This window comes from Carex rostrata, chromosome 4 (genome assembly GCF_964058835.1).
Source record: "Carex rostrata chromosome 4, lpCarRost1.2, whole genome shotgun sequence".
Lineage (NCBI taxonomy): Eukaryota > Viridiplantae > Streptophyta > Magnoliopsida > Poales > Cyperaceae > Carex > Carex rostrata.
This window is the reverse complement of record NC_135921.1, coordinates 14,906,284-14,919,465: the sequence shown is the minus strand read 5'-3', so window position 1 is coordinate 14,919,465 and position 13,182 is coordinate 14,906,284. Positions and strand designations below refer to the sequence as shown.

The following is a 13,182-nucleotide window of genomic DNA, read 5'->3' as shown; positions in this document are numbered from 1 at the left end:
AGAAAAGACTAACAATAACTGTATAGCTTTGATTGCGACTTCTATTTTTCAAGATAAGAAAAAAATCGGATATAAAAAAGGGAAAATTCAATATAGAAACCCACAAGCCCAGTTGGAAATTAGTTACAACAAGTGTCAGTCAAGTGATACAAAAAACATAGAACAATCACAAGGAAATAGGAACTGTATATCTGTGAGATGTAACCCATGAAACCAGTAAATCATCATTAATGATAAGAACACAAAACCAAGCTTAATAAATACAATTAATTTAACCTATAAAACACACACAACAACAAAAAAAGAAAAAGGAATAAGAGTAGTTCCTAACTTTCAAACAGAGTAATCTCCTCCTTAACTGAAATTTTGTCAGCCACTAAAACCCACGTCTCTGATATTTTTTTCACCTTCCCTTCATGCATATCCACTACAGTAAAAGCACGCAGCGAAGCTGTCACAGACCCAGAATTTTCAGGCACATTTTTCAGATCCTCACTCGAACTGCTTGCATTGTCAACAAGTATGTGTTTCACCCTCGGCACAACTGCTCCATTTAGGTACATGATTTCTTTATTTCCGACAGCTATCATCTTTCTAAAATTGGTGCTACTGTATGCCAAGCTCTTGTGCATGTGACCAAACACGACTAAAGGGATTGGGATCTGCGTGTTGCTTTGAAGCTCTGATATAGCTTGAGCTAGATCTGTCATGCAACCCAAAGTAAAAAGTAAAAAACCCTAATTTGTAAGCAACGATTTTGTTCGTCTTTTTTCTATTTAATCAATATCAGTTAGATCTCATATTCACAAAACTTAGGATTTCCTTAGCTTCTAAAAGGTTTAATAGAATTTTATGCATGAATAAGAGCATGAAGACTAGAAAATTATTCAAAGCCAAAGAAACTAACCAAAAGAAGATAAGTTGCATGCATCAGTTATTGTTAATAAACCGAAATCATAAATGCATGCCTGAGTTAATTGAATATTTACTGTAACACTAGTCAAAAGTACATACCTGGATCCCCATGGTCCCCACCACCAAAAACCCAATCTCTTCCACATATGTCATTCACTTTTGATCCTAATCCTACATTGAGGTGAGTTTTGAAATTTTTTACATCAAAATTACTTTAGTCATAACTAGTGGTTTTGTACCGGATTGTGATAATGTAAGTAGAGGAGTGAATTTTGTCACCCGTGGCATTTTCTCTCTTGGGTCAGCCACTACACAAAGCGCTCCATGGATCAACTCAAGTGTGAACCTTGCATAATTTCTTGTCAAGTAATAACTTGTCAGGTAATAAACCCTCTACGAATTGAATTTGTGCAAGGTTGACACTTGTGGATAAAATACGAGACAATATGGAACAAAAATAAAGAAATAAAATGTCCCAGACGACCATTAGCACCCCTCATATAAGTTTTCAAGCCCCATCTGCACAGCATTGATCGGGGACTTCTCCATTTAATAAAGAAATAAAACAACAAAATTAAATATAGGCTTAATTTTAAACATTGTAAATTCAGAGGTTTGTCTAATTGAAGTTTTCTTTAGCAATCTTACGGGTACATATGTAAACATATTTTCCCTTGATATGATTGTGGTGTGATACAAAATGTCCTCAAGTATTACCCAATTCTCATTTTTGTCCCTAAAGTACTAAAATGTTCATGTTTTTCTATCCTACACATTTTAATCCATATCATTTTTGTCAGTTAGAAGTTGAACACATCACGGAATGTGTCATCTTATATTCAAAGACATCCGCCATTATTTTTAATCCCTAATATTTTAGGAACCAAATTGAGATATCAATGGTTACTTGAGGCTCCATTTGTCAATTACTCCAGATTCTACGGATATCATTCAAACAAATAATTTATAATTATGCCATTCTATATTCTATCTATTACACAAATGCTTATAACATTTGTTAGACAAGACAGCAACCTGTGGGGCCGTTATGCGCAAGAATTACCACCGTATTTTCCTCTGGTGTGCCAGTGGCAGCTTTGCATATTTTCCTTGCACTTTGTTCCATGTCGTTTACACCATACCTACGTAAAAAAGTATGCTTGCCATCTCTTAGAAATTGTACTTATATTGTACCAGTGGTGGTTAAGAGTTACCCAAAGAAGTAACTTCTTACCAACCATTTAGACAGAAGCTGTTTTCTGAACAGCCTGTCACCGCCATGAGAAAAGGGTCGTCCACCTACCACACTTAGCTTCAGTTCAGGGAAATCCAATCTCTGATACCCGACATGCTCCTCTCCTAGACTGGTAGCTCATAAATTCAGGTTTGCTAATCAACAAAATGAAATATATGTAAATGATTTGATGTTTAGGCAGGAAGAAACAATTACCATTGGAGCTGTTGCTGGACTCGATCAGGCTTTCTAAAACCAAAGGAAATGAGATATATGTTAGTAACTGTATTAATTTGCTGTTGTCCATTTATTTTTTTCCTGATCAGAGACATTACTCTTGAGAAAATTGCAAATTTTTCCGTTCCGTAAATTGCACCCTATATTTACTATAGTAAATAACACCCACCATTCCTCATTGTTCCAAGTAAAACTGATTATTTCTCTGTCAGTACAAACTTAAAATATGATTTAGGTGTCATTCGCAAAAGACAAAACTTTTGGTGTTCTTATAATTTATAATTTCTAACAAAACATATTAATATATCTAAGAAATAAATGAATTAAGATTACTTCTCTGAGAACTGATGAGTGTGCCAACAATCGTGATTTCCCAAAATTGCAGCTTTTGGCATCTTGAGATTTGAAATGCTTCTAACAAGTTCAACATTCTCGTTACCATAATCACCTGCAGTGGAAAACCAAAAGATAGAGTTACGAAATGGAAAAACATGTCAATTTTACCTTTTATCATGATTTTTGGGGTCTTATCATAGAGTGGTCATGCCTGTAAATAGCACCAGGTCAGGCTGCAATACAGTAGAAGATAAGTTAGGAAAAAACAAGTTAATTCATTAGAAACCTTAGAAGAAATAAATTTAAGGTCAACTTAAATTTAGTAGGGATATAATGTAAACATGCAAAGGATACCAAGTACTGATTCATGCATGCAGAAGGTCATAAATTCTGTGATAAAATTATTCGAATTACCTCAAGAAATTGAAGCGCTCTTGAATCTTCCTCGAGTTCCCAATCATCATGCTACATAATTGAGAATTTGAAAATCAATTTTAGTTAAACTAAACAGTCAAGTGCATGCAAAAATGTCATCTAAGAATGCCAAGCAGAATGTAGGTTGTACGTCATGCATCGAGCAACTTGCTCATTTAATTTAATTGATTCTTCTATGATGAAAAATGCACTACAATTTCTATCTAGCAATATAGACATTCGAAGTAACAAATAAAGGTCATCATCACCAATGAAACCAAATCATGCACACAAACTAACACTTCCTCAAGCTGTCAGATTAAATTACACAAATGAATTAAATTAGAGGTGCAGTTTTATGGTCAATCTGGTTAGAGAGGAATAAGTTATGTTTTACTGATAATAAATGAATATCAATTAGATATTTACGTATGCTAATTGTTGGTTGGGCATACTTTTGGTGCAAAACCAAAGTAACTGCCGATTTTTTCAAACTAAATCCTAAAATCCCACAGGGAGTGGAAAGCTTTCTTTACAGGGAAGCAATTTTCAGGTGGAAGAGGACATCAGTGAGGCCATTTATGGGTGTGGAAACGAGATTGGCATTCATACTTTTATTTTGTGAATTTGAAAAAAAATATAATATTGGTTCTATGCATTTGTGTATGTTCAGTGGATTGTATGGTTTTTTTTGTTTTGGTTAAAACAGTGTGTTATGTTATGTTCCCTTTTTTAATAGTTAGCTAGTTATTTGGTATAAAAAAGAATACATAAATTAAATAAAAGAAAAGGAGATGAATCCCGCAAAAGAGTAAGAACTAACCACGTCGCCAACAACAGCAATACGCACGGTGGAAGCAGGCATAGGGGCGCAGAGAAGCGAAGGAGAAGCAGCAGCAGAGAGGAGAAAAGGAGATGGGTATCCGTATCCGTATCCGTATCCGTGCAGATGCAGTTGTAGCCTCACCGCCCCAACAGACCTCAGCATCTCTCGGTGTCGGTCAACTATATTTACCAAAACAAAGAAAAAGAAGATTTTGCCAATTGGTCAAACAAACCAAGGAGGGCCTCCAATGGTTCTGGGCCTCTCTCTGGGCTAGGATAATTATTTATTTTATGATAAAGGCCTTGTGCTAAGTTATTGGGCCAGATTTCATCAAACAACCTAATATCTTATGCAAATCATTTCAACTTTTCATAAATATAAAAATGTCAAATCTAATATCATTTTCAAAAGTTTCAATTATCAATATGTACAAGTTAAAGGTGAATCAATCAAAATAAAAGATAAAATTGTAAAAGGCATATTTTTATTACAAAATTTCTATTAACCATAAATATTTCAAAAAAATATATAAAAAGGGACATAATAATTAAAAATACAAATTAACTATCAAATGAAAACTTTAGATCGTGCAATTAGCTCCTTGATCTCCTCATCTAATTCAAGTCCATCTCTATCCATAGCTGATGCAATATCGGGAGTACATACATCAGCATTAATATATGTTCTTACAAGAGATTTGTACAATGCCAAGTTCATCATATCCAAATTATGAAGAACTGTAACCAAGCTACATACCTCCTCAAGGTTTCCCCGATTTTCAAGATACCTTGCAATCACCTCAACAACATCCATTGGAGGCCTCCATTTACAAGATCTCAACAATGCAAAACCCCTTTTCATGGCATCGACAGCCTTCTCCATTTCTTTTTTCTTCACCCATCCCTCCATCAAAATATCATACGTCTTGTAATTCGGCACTGCACCTCTTTCTAAAGTATAGAGGTGAAATTTCTCAGCCTTTACCATTAATCCATTTCTCACATAAGCACCTAGAAGAACATTGGGGACTCGAATATCATATTTCCTCCTCTCCAATTCCCAAGCTTTGAATAATATTTCAGCCTCATCTAAGTCCCCCATTTTTACAAAACAACCCAGCACACAAATATAATCAGTACAAGTAATTCTACAAGGCACTTGTTTACTCAGCTCCCATAACCTCATTACCCCATCTCTGTTTTTCAAAGATGCATAACACGTCATAACAAAAGAGTATCCTAACCGTTTTCTTGCTGAAAGTTTTCCTTCAGCTGATAAAAGTGCACTGAGAGCCTCATCATGCAATCCATACTTTATGTAAATGTTGGCCAAGGTAACATATGTGCTCCAACCTACCTCGACATTCCTGTCCCTTGTCATTTCTTCGAGAACCTTCTCCACGTAAGAAATGATACCATGAAACTCAATAGAAGCATTCATCCATAGGTTATAGGACAAAACGCCAAGAGGGATTTTGTTAATTTTCATAAATTGGATTACTGAAAATACTTTTCGGAATTCAAATTTGGCTGTATAAAGTTTCATCATTTCATTATAGAGGTGTTGGTCCAACGCAAGACCTTGTCTCTGCAAATCAGCCATTAGGGTTTCAGCTTTTTCTAAATCCCTTATCTGGACAAAGTGGTGTAGAAGAGGGAAAGATGCAGCCTTCTTTGAAGTGGCATTGTTCAATTTTCTGAAGTAGTCCTCAGCCATGGTTGTACCCTTAAGTTTTGCAATGAGGTCCAGTCTGATTGCATGATCAGATGAGGAGAGATGAAAATTGTGATTGGAATCTTTCCATGATAAAATCTGCACACAAGTATTTATAATTGTTGAAATTCAGTATATAATAAAGGAGGGGAAAGTATCTTAATAATATGTCAAGAGCACTAAAACCAACACACTAAGCATCATCTTCAGTGAGATGTACATCTACTGTATCATATGATTGTAAGTTTTGGTATCAGGCAGGCGCCATACTGTTACTGTCTTACTGGTATAGTGCTATAGTGCTATAGGCCAACAGTAACTTTTTCTTCTTTTTTAATATTTGACAATACCAATTAAGCATACGAGAGAAACATCACAATTAACCGAGAGAGAGAGAGAGAGATATATGCTGACCTGAAGAGCATGCTCATAGCGGCGTGCTCGTTGGAGAGATTTGATAATACCACGCAGCTCGGAGGCAGTTACCTTACCACCACTTCCTATCCAGTCATCAAGTGCCGTGGCGGCGCTCCGGCGGGAGAAGCCGAGGCGCAAGATGGAGCGCCACAGGTGGCTCTGATTAGAGGAATGCGGGTCCTTGTCAAAATTGGGTTTGGAAAAGAAGAGGCGGGTAGGGGTATGGGTATGGATTGGGAGAAAGGAGGCGGAGGCGGAGGTTGCGGGCGGCGAGAAGAGGCATCGACGGAGGAAACGACCGAGTTGAGCTGTCATTTCATTTCATTTCATTTGGCTGGGCCTGGGATTTCTGCTTCTCCTTGTCCTTGTGCAATATACACTTCCCGGTTTTCGTTTCGTCTCCTCAAAAGCAAAATTCATATTTCCTCATTCGTAAATTCCTGCTATCTTGGGCTGCAAAAAAACGTTGGTGCAGTTCATGATTCGAAAAAAAAGTTCACAATTAATTTGATTCGAAATTAGTTCGTTCTGAAATAAATCAAACCAGTTTAGTTCGAATCTTATTCAAATTAAACTTAAACTATATATAATTCGTTCGAAATTGATTCACGAACTATTTAGATTCGAATATCAAATAACGCAAGTAATGGATTCAACCATCAATTTTTAATAATGTAAGAATCAAACCTATATCAAAACTCAAAATTGTTAAGATAATAATAACTTAGAAAATAAATTTCATTTAACAAATTAATAACAAGTCGCCTTCCTTGAGGCAGTGCATTACAAATGCATTTAGCAAAAAAAACAAATTAATAACAATAAAATAAATTTCATTTAACTAGAATTATACTGTGATTTTAATTTGAAGAGTGGTTCTGTCACCAATGTTAATTGTGCCATCCCATATATATATATATATAGAGAGACTAATATGCTTTCAGTAGCATATGGGCTGAAGTGATACCGGTCCAAATTTGAAATTTCAAAATTCAAAAAATCGATATGAACCGTTAGATGTGATTTCTATATTGAAATGTGCTTGGAGACCAAATTTTATATTTTTCTGAATTTTTTTACTATTTATTAAGTCACTTTGAAAATCGTTGATCAAACGGTGACTTCTGATTTTACTGTTTTGTTAAGCCACCATTGGATCAGCAATTTTCAAAGTGACTTAATCGCTGATCCAACAGTGGCTCAACAACTCAGATTCAATGCCCCAGTGGATTTATCATGCCAGTAGGAGATAAACCCTAAACACTACTGGGTATATATATATATATATCATGCCAGTGGGAGATAAACCCTAAACACTACTGGGTATATATATCTCAGACTCAGTATGATACCGATTGACCTCTCCCATGTAGACCACAAAGTAATCATCAAATTGGACAGGGAGAGCAGTCTACAAATAACAAAAATTTAAGGAGTCATATATATGGTCAATGTAAATAAAATAAAATATGTAGAACGATAATTAAAACAAATAAATGCAAATAGCAAAAACAAGGTCGTCACATTGTCTATCGAGGATATATATGCCACTATTTTGGTAGCACATTATATAATTTGGTAGCACTATTTTGACCACTGAAATTAAACTTCCTAGAATTGTACTACAATATATACAACTTGTCGATGTTGAAGAACCCTTGATTATTGGCTTATAATTATATATAATTCAATATTTGAAGGGCCTTCTCTTCTTATCAAACATTAATTTTATTATCTCGTATATATATATAGTAAAATTAAATGGGGGTTAACAAGAAATAATTAATTAAGCACACCATATATACATCGATGATCGATCCCCCATAGTCCCATACCATAGGGCATAGGCCATAGCATGCAGAACCCAAGTTGCATTTGCATATAGCCATATATGCATGTTCTATCTACCTACAATTAATTAAATAAACTACAATATATATAACAGCAACGTACGTACGTACGTCTAAATTACATTTATGAACAAAAACTTTCTTTCTGGTAACAATTAATTCAATTAAAGGCTAGAAATTAACGTCATTCAGCCTACCGCCTTCCTACAGACACTGAATCTGAATCCAATTATTAATTGCATGATCGAGCTGCATGCTTCAATTAATCTTCCAGTTCCAGCCGATCGAATTAATTCATGCACAACACTGAATCTGAATAAAAACAGTTTGAATTGGAATCCAGGAGCTGCATGAACATGGGTTCCTAATTAATCCTTTTTCTTTGTAAAAATATTAAATTATTTGAGACTGGATTTATTTGAAACAACAGCCATGAAGAAACAATGAAACAATGGGTGATGGTGTTGACTGTTGAATTAATCACGTGTTTGAGTGGGGGACCACTAGCTGATCTGTCGCACAGTCACCCAAAACGAGGCTGAGTCTACCAGCTAGTCCGGATAACTCATACATACTTTCAGTTTGAGTTTTATACCGATGGTGGTGGTGGTGGAGGCAGCAAATAAGCAATCGATCTGCAATCTACTGTCTCCTGTGCTTTGGAGCACTAACTGGAATCCACTCACTCACTGGAGACTGGAGTGCTTCAATCCTTTCAAGGAAAACCTTTTAGCAAATATAATCAATCTCTTCATATATCAGTGTATCATGTTACGACTTGCTAATTTATATGACACATTTTGGACGAGGAGAGTTTTAATATCTCATACTTTTTATATTTTATATCTTTATTTTTATAGTGTTAACTGTAGATCTGAACTGCTCAATATGATTCTATACTAGAATATGCTTGTGGATAAAATTTTATAATTTTTGAAATTTTTTAATATTTTTTAAGATATATACAAAATCACTATTTCTAAACTGTTTAAAGACAGTGATTTTCTAGCTATCTAAAAAATTAGTATTTTTTTTCAAAAATCATAAATTTGGTCTCCAAACGTATTTAATGTGAATATCAAATTGAGCGGTTCAAACTGACTGTTTCAATTTTGAAAACAAAAATATAAAATGTGAGAGATATTAGAACCCTACACTATCTTATTAATTGACGGCATATATATATACTCCATAACATACTACACAGCACTGTACTGAGAACTTCAATGCTCCAGTGTATAGAAAATTTAGTCTTATTCTACATGAACAAGACACATAGAATTCAATTATACAGATTACAGACACCTAACATGCCAGCATACCATTTTTTCAACTAAGAACCAAATTTCCACTGTAGAGAAGAAACACACACGGACACACTGACACACCAGTCAAATGAGAGGTCTAAGTCTAATACAAAAAAAGAAATTATTGCTCAAGCTGAAGCATCATTACGAACTGCAACAACCACCAGACAAGATCACAAGAGTAGTCTAGCGCACTTACTTTTGCATCAATAATTAAGGCTTATTTATTTAAAGTTTTAAACAAAAGTAGGGGGACATTATCTAGGGGAGGACAAAGGGATACAGTAGATAATAATTATTCCAACATTAATTCCAACATTTCCATTCAATTCAGTGTTCCCACTCCAAGCTCCTTCCATCATAACCAGCTGGAAATCATAAATGGACAAACTGGTATTGCTTGGATCCTCTGCATTCCTTTCCTGGTATGACTTGCTCTGTACCCGTTATCAGGCTAACCAATTGCCAGTTGTTTTTTAATTGTTCAGCAATGAAAACTAATTATGATAGGCATTGACAATTCCCTTCTTTCCAAAAATTTAATCTCAATTGAATGGGACCAAAATAATTTTTGCCAGTTTCCAGTAATATTCAAATTTCAACCTGAACAGAGCTAATTCAAAAAGGAATTCACATTCTGAAAAAATGCCTTTAAAATTTCGGTTAAAATTGTGCCTTCTTATGCTTATGAATGACAACTTCTGTTAAACCAACAAGTATTTCGCTTATTATCCTTTTCTAAATCAGCAAAACGCAAAGTTATGGTTAAATCTCAGTATATATCCATTTCAACCCGAAAACCAGCCTCACCCGATCCAACACATGAAACCGCTTGTTTTAACAAGCTGCCATCCCAACTCATGCTAAACCTGGAGAATTCAATCTCAGTCAAGGATTAACCCAGGCAAACATCCAGACCACATTAATAACCCTTAAGAATAAGAAATAAATACAAAAACTACAGAAAAAAATAAATCAACAAATACAAAACTGAAAAAAACAATGGTTGAATGAAATTATTTCATTCTGCCAAGGAAAGTCTTTCCCTTCCAAAATCAGACCTTGGGATCAATAAGAGAAGCAGATTGAGATCTACTTTTTCTGAAATGTTTACTCCCCACAGAAAGAGATCGGAGCATTGCCATTTTAGATGATGTGCCTTCACTGACTGTGGGTCCCTTAGCTTCAATGGAAGTGATGCATTTGGTGGAGCTGCTTCTCAGCCTCTCCTTGTCTCCTTTCACCTCATCCCCTTTGTGCCTCACTGATGGCACGTGAACAGGCAAGACGCAATTGCAAAGAAAACCTTCAATTTGTAAATAATAGAATCAACACAACATAACTTTTACTGAGTTTCAAACGTAAGGACATTACTAAGAATATTTCTTCGACAATATATCATTCTCAGTTGGAAATGACTCCTGCAACTGCACAGGACATATCCTAAAACCCACTTTTTGCAACTTCTTAGTAGTGTATTTTGATATGTTTTTAAATGCTTCCGAAAGACAATTTTGATATGTAGATACAATTATCCTGCTACCCACTTAAAGGAGCATTCAATTTTGTCTACAGATGGTATGGCATGTACCAGCGATGAAGATAGCATCCACCCCCATTTATCTAGTCAATTCAATTTTCTGACTACTCGAATTATACTGTTCAGTTAGGGTGCAACAAAGAGCTGGATCTTATTTAAATGGTATGGTACCAGACAATTCCAGTATCAATATTACCTATTCTGGCAAGGCGGTTGACCCATTTGGGTATGGGCTTGGAGGTTAGGCGGAGACAAGCTGTGTTGCAGAAGTGGTTACAGTTTTTGGAGATGAGGTTATATGTGTTGCCAGTGTACTCAGCTGCTAGTTCCTCCATGATGCGCTGCACCTGCCGCGGATTCATGTCAGTACGGCCAATCAAAATTGATTTTCTAAACTGGAACCCTGGGCATTGTCGTGGTTCAGACTCAAAGATTCCAGTTGCGGCCTGGTCGTGAGCCCCGTATGCATACTCCACACCGTGCACTGCATCACAATTTGAGTATTAATTAACTAGCTAGATTGAAAGTGCAATTAACTAGGAAACTAAGAAAGCCATTTGTCCCTAAGATTTGACATTGTTTAGATTAAGAATAAAAGGGTCCATACTACCATACATGGGAGTGGTACAGTAATACCTTGTACACCGGAGTGGTATACGCCAAGGCCGAGCCAGTATGCATAGCCATTGATCGGGGTAAGGTCGTACACATTAAGGTGCACTGGTACGGCTCCGACGCGCCGCTTTGCACCCATCCTTCGGCTAAACATCCAACGTCCCGGATCAATCGAATCGAATCGGTCTCAGATCAAAACTTCATCTCGCCGACACGACAGATAGGCGCGAGAAAGGAAAGGAGAGAGATTTACAGGTGGCGGTGATCGGCGACTTTCTTTCAATGTCGGTTTTCTCTCTGGATTCTCTTCTCTACTTTACCGCTTCGGTAGTCGGTTTCCCCTCTTACTCTTCTTAGTTAGGAGAGAGAATTACGGAATTACGGGGGTACCAATTCCAATACCATGTTTTTATTCTTCTAATCTTCCCTTTCGACGGCTTGTTACCGTTTCTTTCTTTAAAAAATCAATCCTTTTCAAACCCCGGGTTCCATAATAATGGAAATTTGCCAATTTTACCTTATACGGATCTCTCAATTTAAATTCTACGGTTCACACTATCAAATCTTCATTCTTGTATTAATAACCCATGTACATCTGCAATATTAATTCTTCCTTCTGCTTGCTATATATCTAGTATTCACTTGTAAAACAGCAATCAGAAGTTTAGAAACTTATATGTCAAAATAAAATTGTTAGATGTAATATGTATTATATTCTCTACAGGAACATAAATAATTATCAATTGTTAACTTTGTTTTTATATGAATTAGCAAGTAGAAAAATCAACATCTATAAGTTATCAGTATCACAGTGTATTTTTGCAAGTTTTTGATAACAATCAAAATATGAGATGAGCTACGCTACTCCATGGAGTAAAACGCGTTAGTGCTCCATGGCACTATATTTTTATTTTGAAAATCCAAATGACCGATCCGAACCACTCAACATGATCTCCATATTGAAATGTGCTTGGAGACCAAATTTTACATTTTTTGGAATTTTTTTACTATTTATTAAGCAATTTTGAAAATCGCTGATCTGATAGTCCAGAATTTTTTTACTGTTTACAGCAAAACAGCAATTTTCAAAATTGCTTAATAAATAATAAAAAAGTTCCAAAAAATGTAAAATTTGATTTCCAATTACATTTCAATATGGAGATCACATCTAACGGTTCGGATCGGTCGTTTGGACTTTCAAAAATGAAAATACGATGTGGAGTACAAACGCGTTTTACTCCATGGAGTAGCGTAGCTCATCTCATCAAAATATAATTATAAAATGGTAAAATAACAAATTGCAGTATTTTATTGTAATAGAAAATACCACACAAAATCAATGTACTTTGAATTAAAAGTCCTTCAACTTTTTTCTATGAAATAATGAATTTTGAACATATTTGCTCTCTTATAATATGTCCCCATTCCAATCTATTTTAATATCATTCGTAGATATTATTGAATAATTATTCTTTTTATTTATTGTTTTTATATGAAAATATTTCATTTTACTATGAGATTTTTTTTGTTCTTTTATAATATATTCCGTTAGTAAATGTTTATATTTTATCAATTAGAATATACCAAATGAATGAATAATAATAAAATATTGTTATTTTAAAGTATGGTAAATGGTAATTATCAGTTAGAATATACCAAATGATAGCCCCTTACACTTCTTCTTCTTCTTCTTCTTATTGCAAAATAAATTAATTATCATTTTTTCAATATTATTTTTTGCTTATAAAAATATGGCAAAAATATATATTTTTTTTGTG

The 13,182-nt window shown here is 35.0% G+C and overlaps 4 protein-coding genes across 4 annotated transcripts in view; 1 reads left to right on the top strand and 3 right to left on the bottom strand.

The window, feature by feature from the left end:
- IRX14-L (Nucleotide-diphospho-sugar transferases superfamily protein) overlaps nt 1-13,182 on the top strand; it is an 80,405-nt gene that overhangs the window by 52,637 nt on the left and 14,586 nt on the right. The gene's annotated exons all lie outside the window — the stretch shown is intronic.
- On the bottom strand, nt 175-4,195 carry LOC144553592 (Calcineurin-like metallo-phosphoesterase superfamily protein). The gene is made up of 9 exons (XM_078301820.1): nt 3,960-4,195; nt 3,137-3,187; nt 2,934-2,955; nt 2,720-2,834; nt 2,366-2,398; nt 2,154-2,279; nt 1,951-2,057; nt 1,015-1,086; nt 175-703 (listed from the first exon to the last, which is right to left on the bottom strand). The coding sequence occupies exons 1-9, from the start codon at nt 4,122-4,124 to the stop codon at nt 327-329; spliced, it is 1,068 nt and encodes a 355-aa protein (XP_078157946.1). The 5' UTR covers nt 4,125-4,195; the 3' UTR covers nt 175-326.
- On the bottom strand, nt 4,459-6,454 carry LOC144553634 (Tetratricopeptide repeat (TPR)-like superfamily protein). The gene is made up of 2 exons (XM_078301880.1): nt 6,090-6,454; nt 4,459-5,774 (listed from the first exon to the last, which is right to left on the bottom strand). Exons 1-2 carry the CDS (start codon nt 6,405-6,407, stop codon nt 4,530-4,532), a joined length of 1,563 nt encoding a protein of 520 aa, XP_078158006.1. The 5' UTR covers nt 6,408-6,454; the 3' UTR covers nt 4,459-4,529.
- Nucleotides 10,009-11,676, bottom strand: LOC144553591 (deSI-like protein At4g17486). The gene is made up of 3 exons (XM_078301819.1): nt 11,426-11,676; nt 10,986-11,273; nt 10,009-10,555 (listed from the first exon to the last, which is right to left on the bottom strand). The coding sequence occupies exons 1-3, from the start codon at nt 11,556-11,558 to the stop codon at nt 10,305-10,307; spliced, it is 672 nt and encodes a 223-aa protein (XP_078157945.1). The 5' UTR covers nt 11,559-11,676; the 3' UTR covers nt 10,009-10,304.

Excerpts from the sequence above, each read along its gene's own strand:
- LOC144553634 (XM_078301880.1), bottom strand. The coding sequence starts at position 6,407 with ATGACAGCTCAACTCGGTCGTTTCCTCCGTCGATGCCTCTTCTCGCCG. Across the intron at positions 5,775-6,089 it reads GCTATGAGCATGCTCTTCAG|ATTTTATCATGGAAAGATTC; the intron begins GTCAGCATATAT and ends ACTTGTGTGCAG.
- LOC144553591 (XM_078301819.1), bottom strand. The coding sequence starts at position 11,558 with ATGTTTAGCCGAAGGATGGGTGCAAAGCGGCGCGTCGGAGCCGTACCA. Across the intron at positions 11,274-11,425 it reads ATACCACTCCGGTGTACAAG|TGCACGGTGTGGAGTATGCA; the intron begins GTATTACTGTAC and ends ATTGTGATGCAG. Across the intron at positions 10,556-10,985 it reads CAACCGCCTTGCCAGAATAG|GTTTTCTTTGCAATTGCGTC; the intron begins GTAATATTGATA and ends TACAAATTGAAG.
- LOC144553592 (XM_078301820.1), bottom strand. The coding sequence starts at position 4,124 with ATGCTGAGGTCTGTTGGGGCGGTGAGGCTACAACTGCATCTGCACGGA. Across the intron at positions 2,835-2,933 it reads TGACCTGGTGCTATTTACAG|GTGATTATGGTAACGAGAAT; the intron begins GCATGACCACTC and ends TTTCCACTGCAG. Across the intron at positions 1,087-1,950 it reads TGCGCATAACGGCCCCACAG|GATTAGGATCAAAAGTGAAT; the intron begins GTTGCTGTCTTG and ends ACCTCAATGTAG.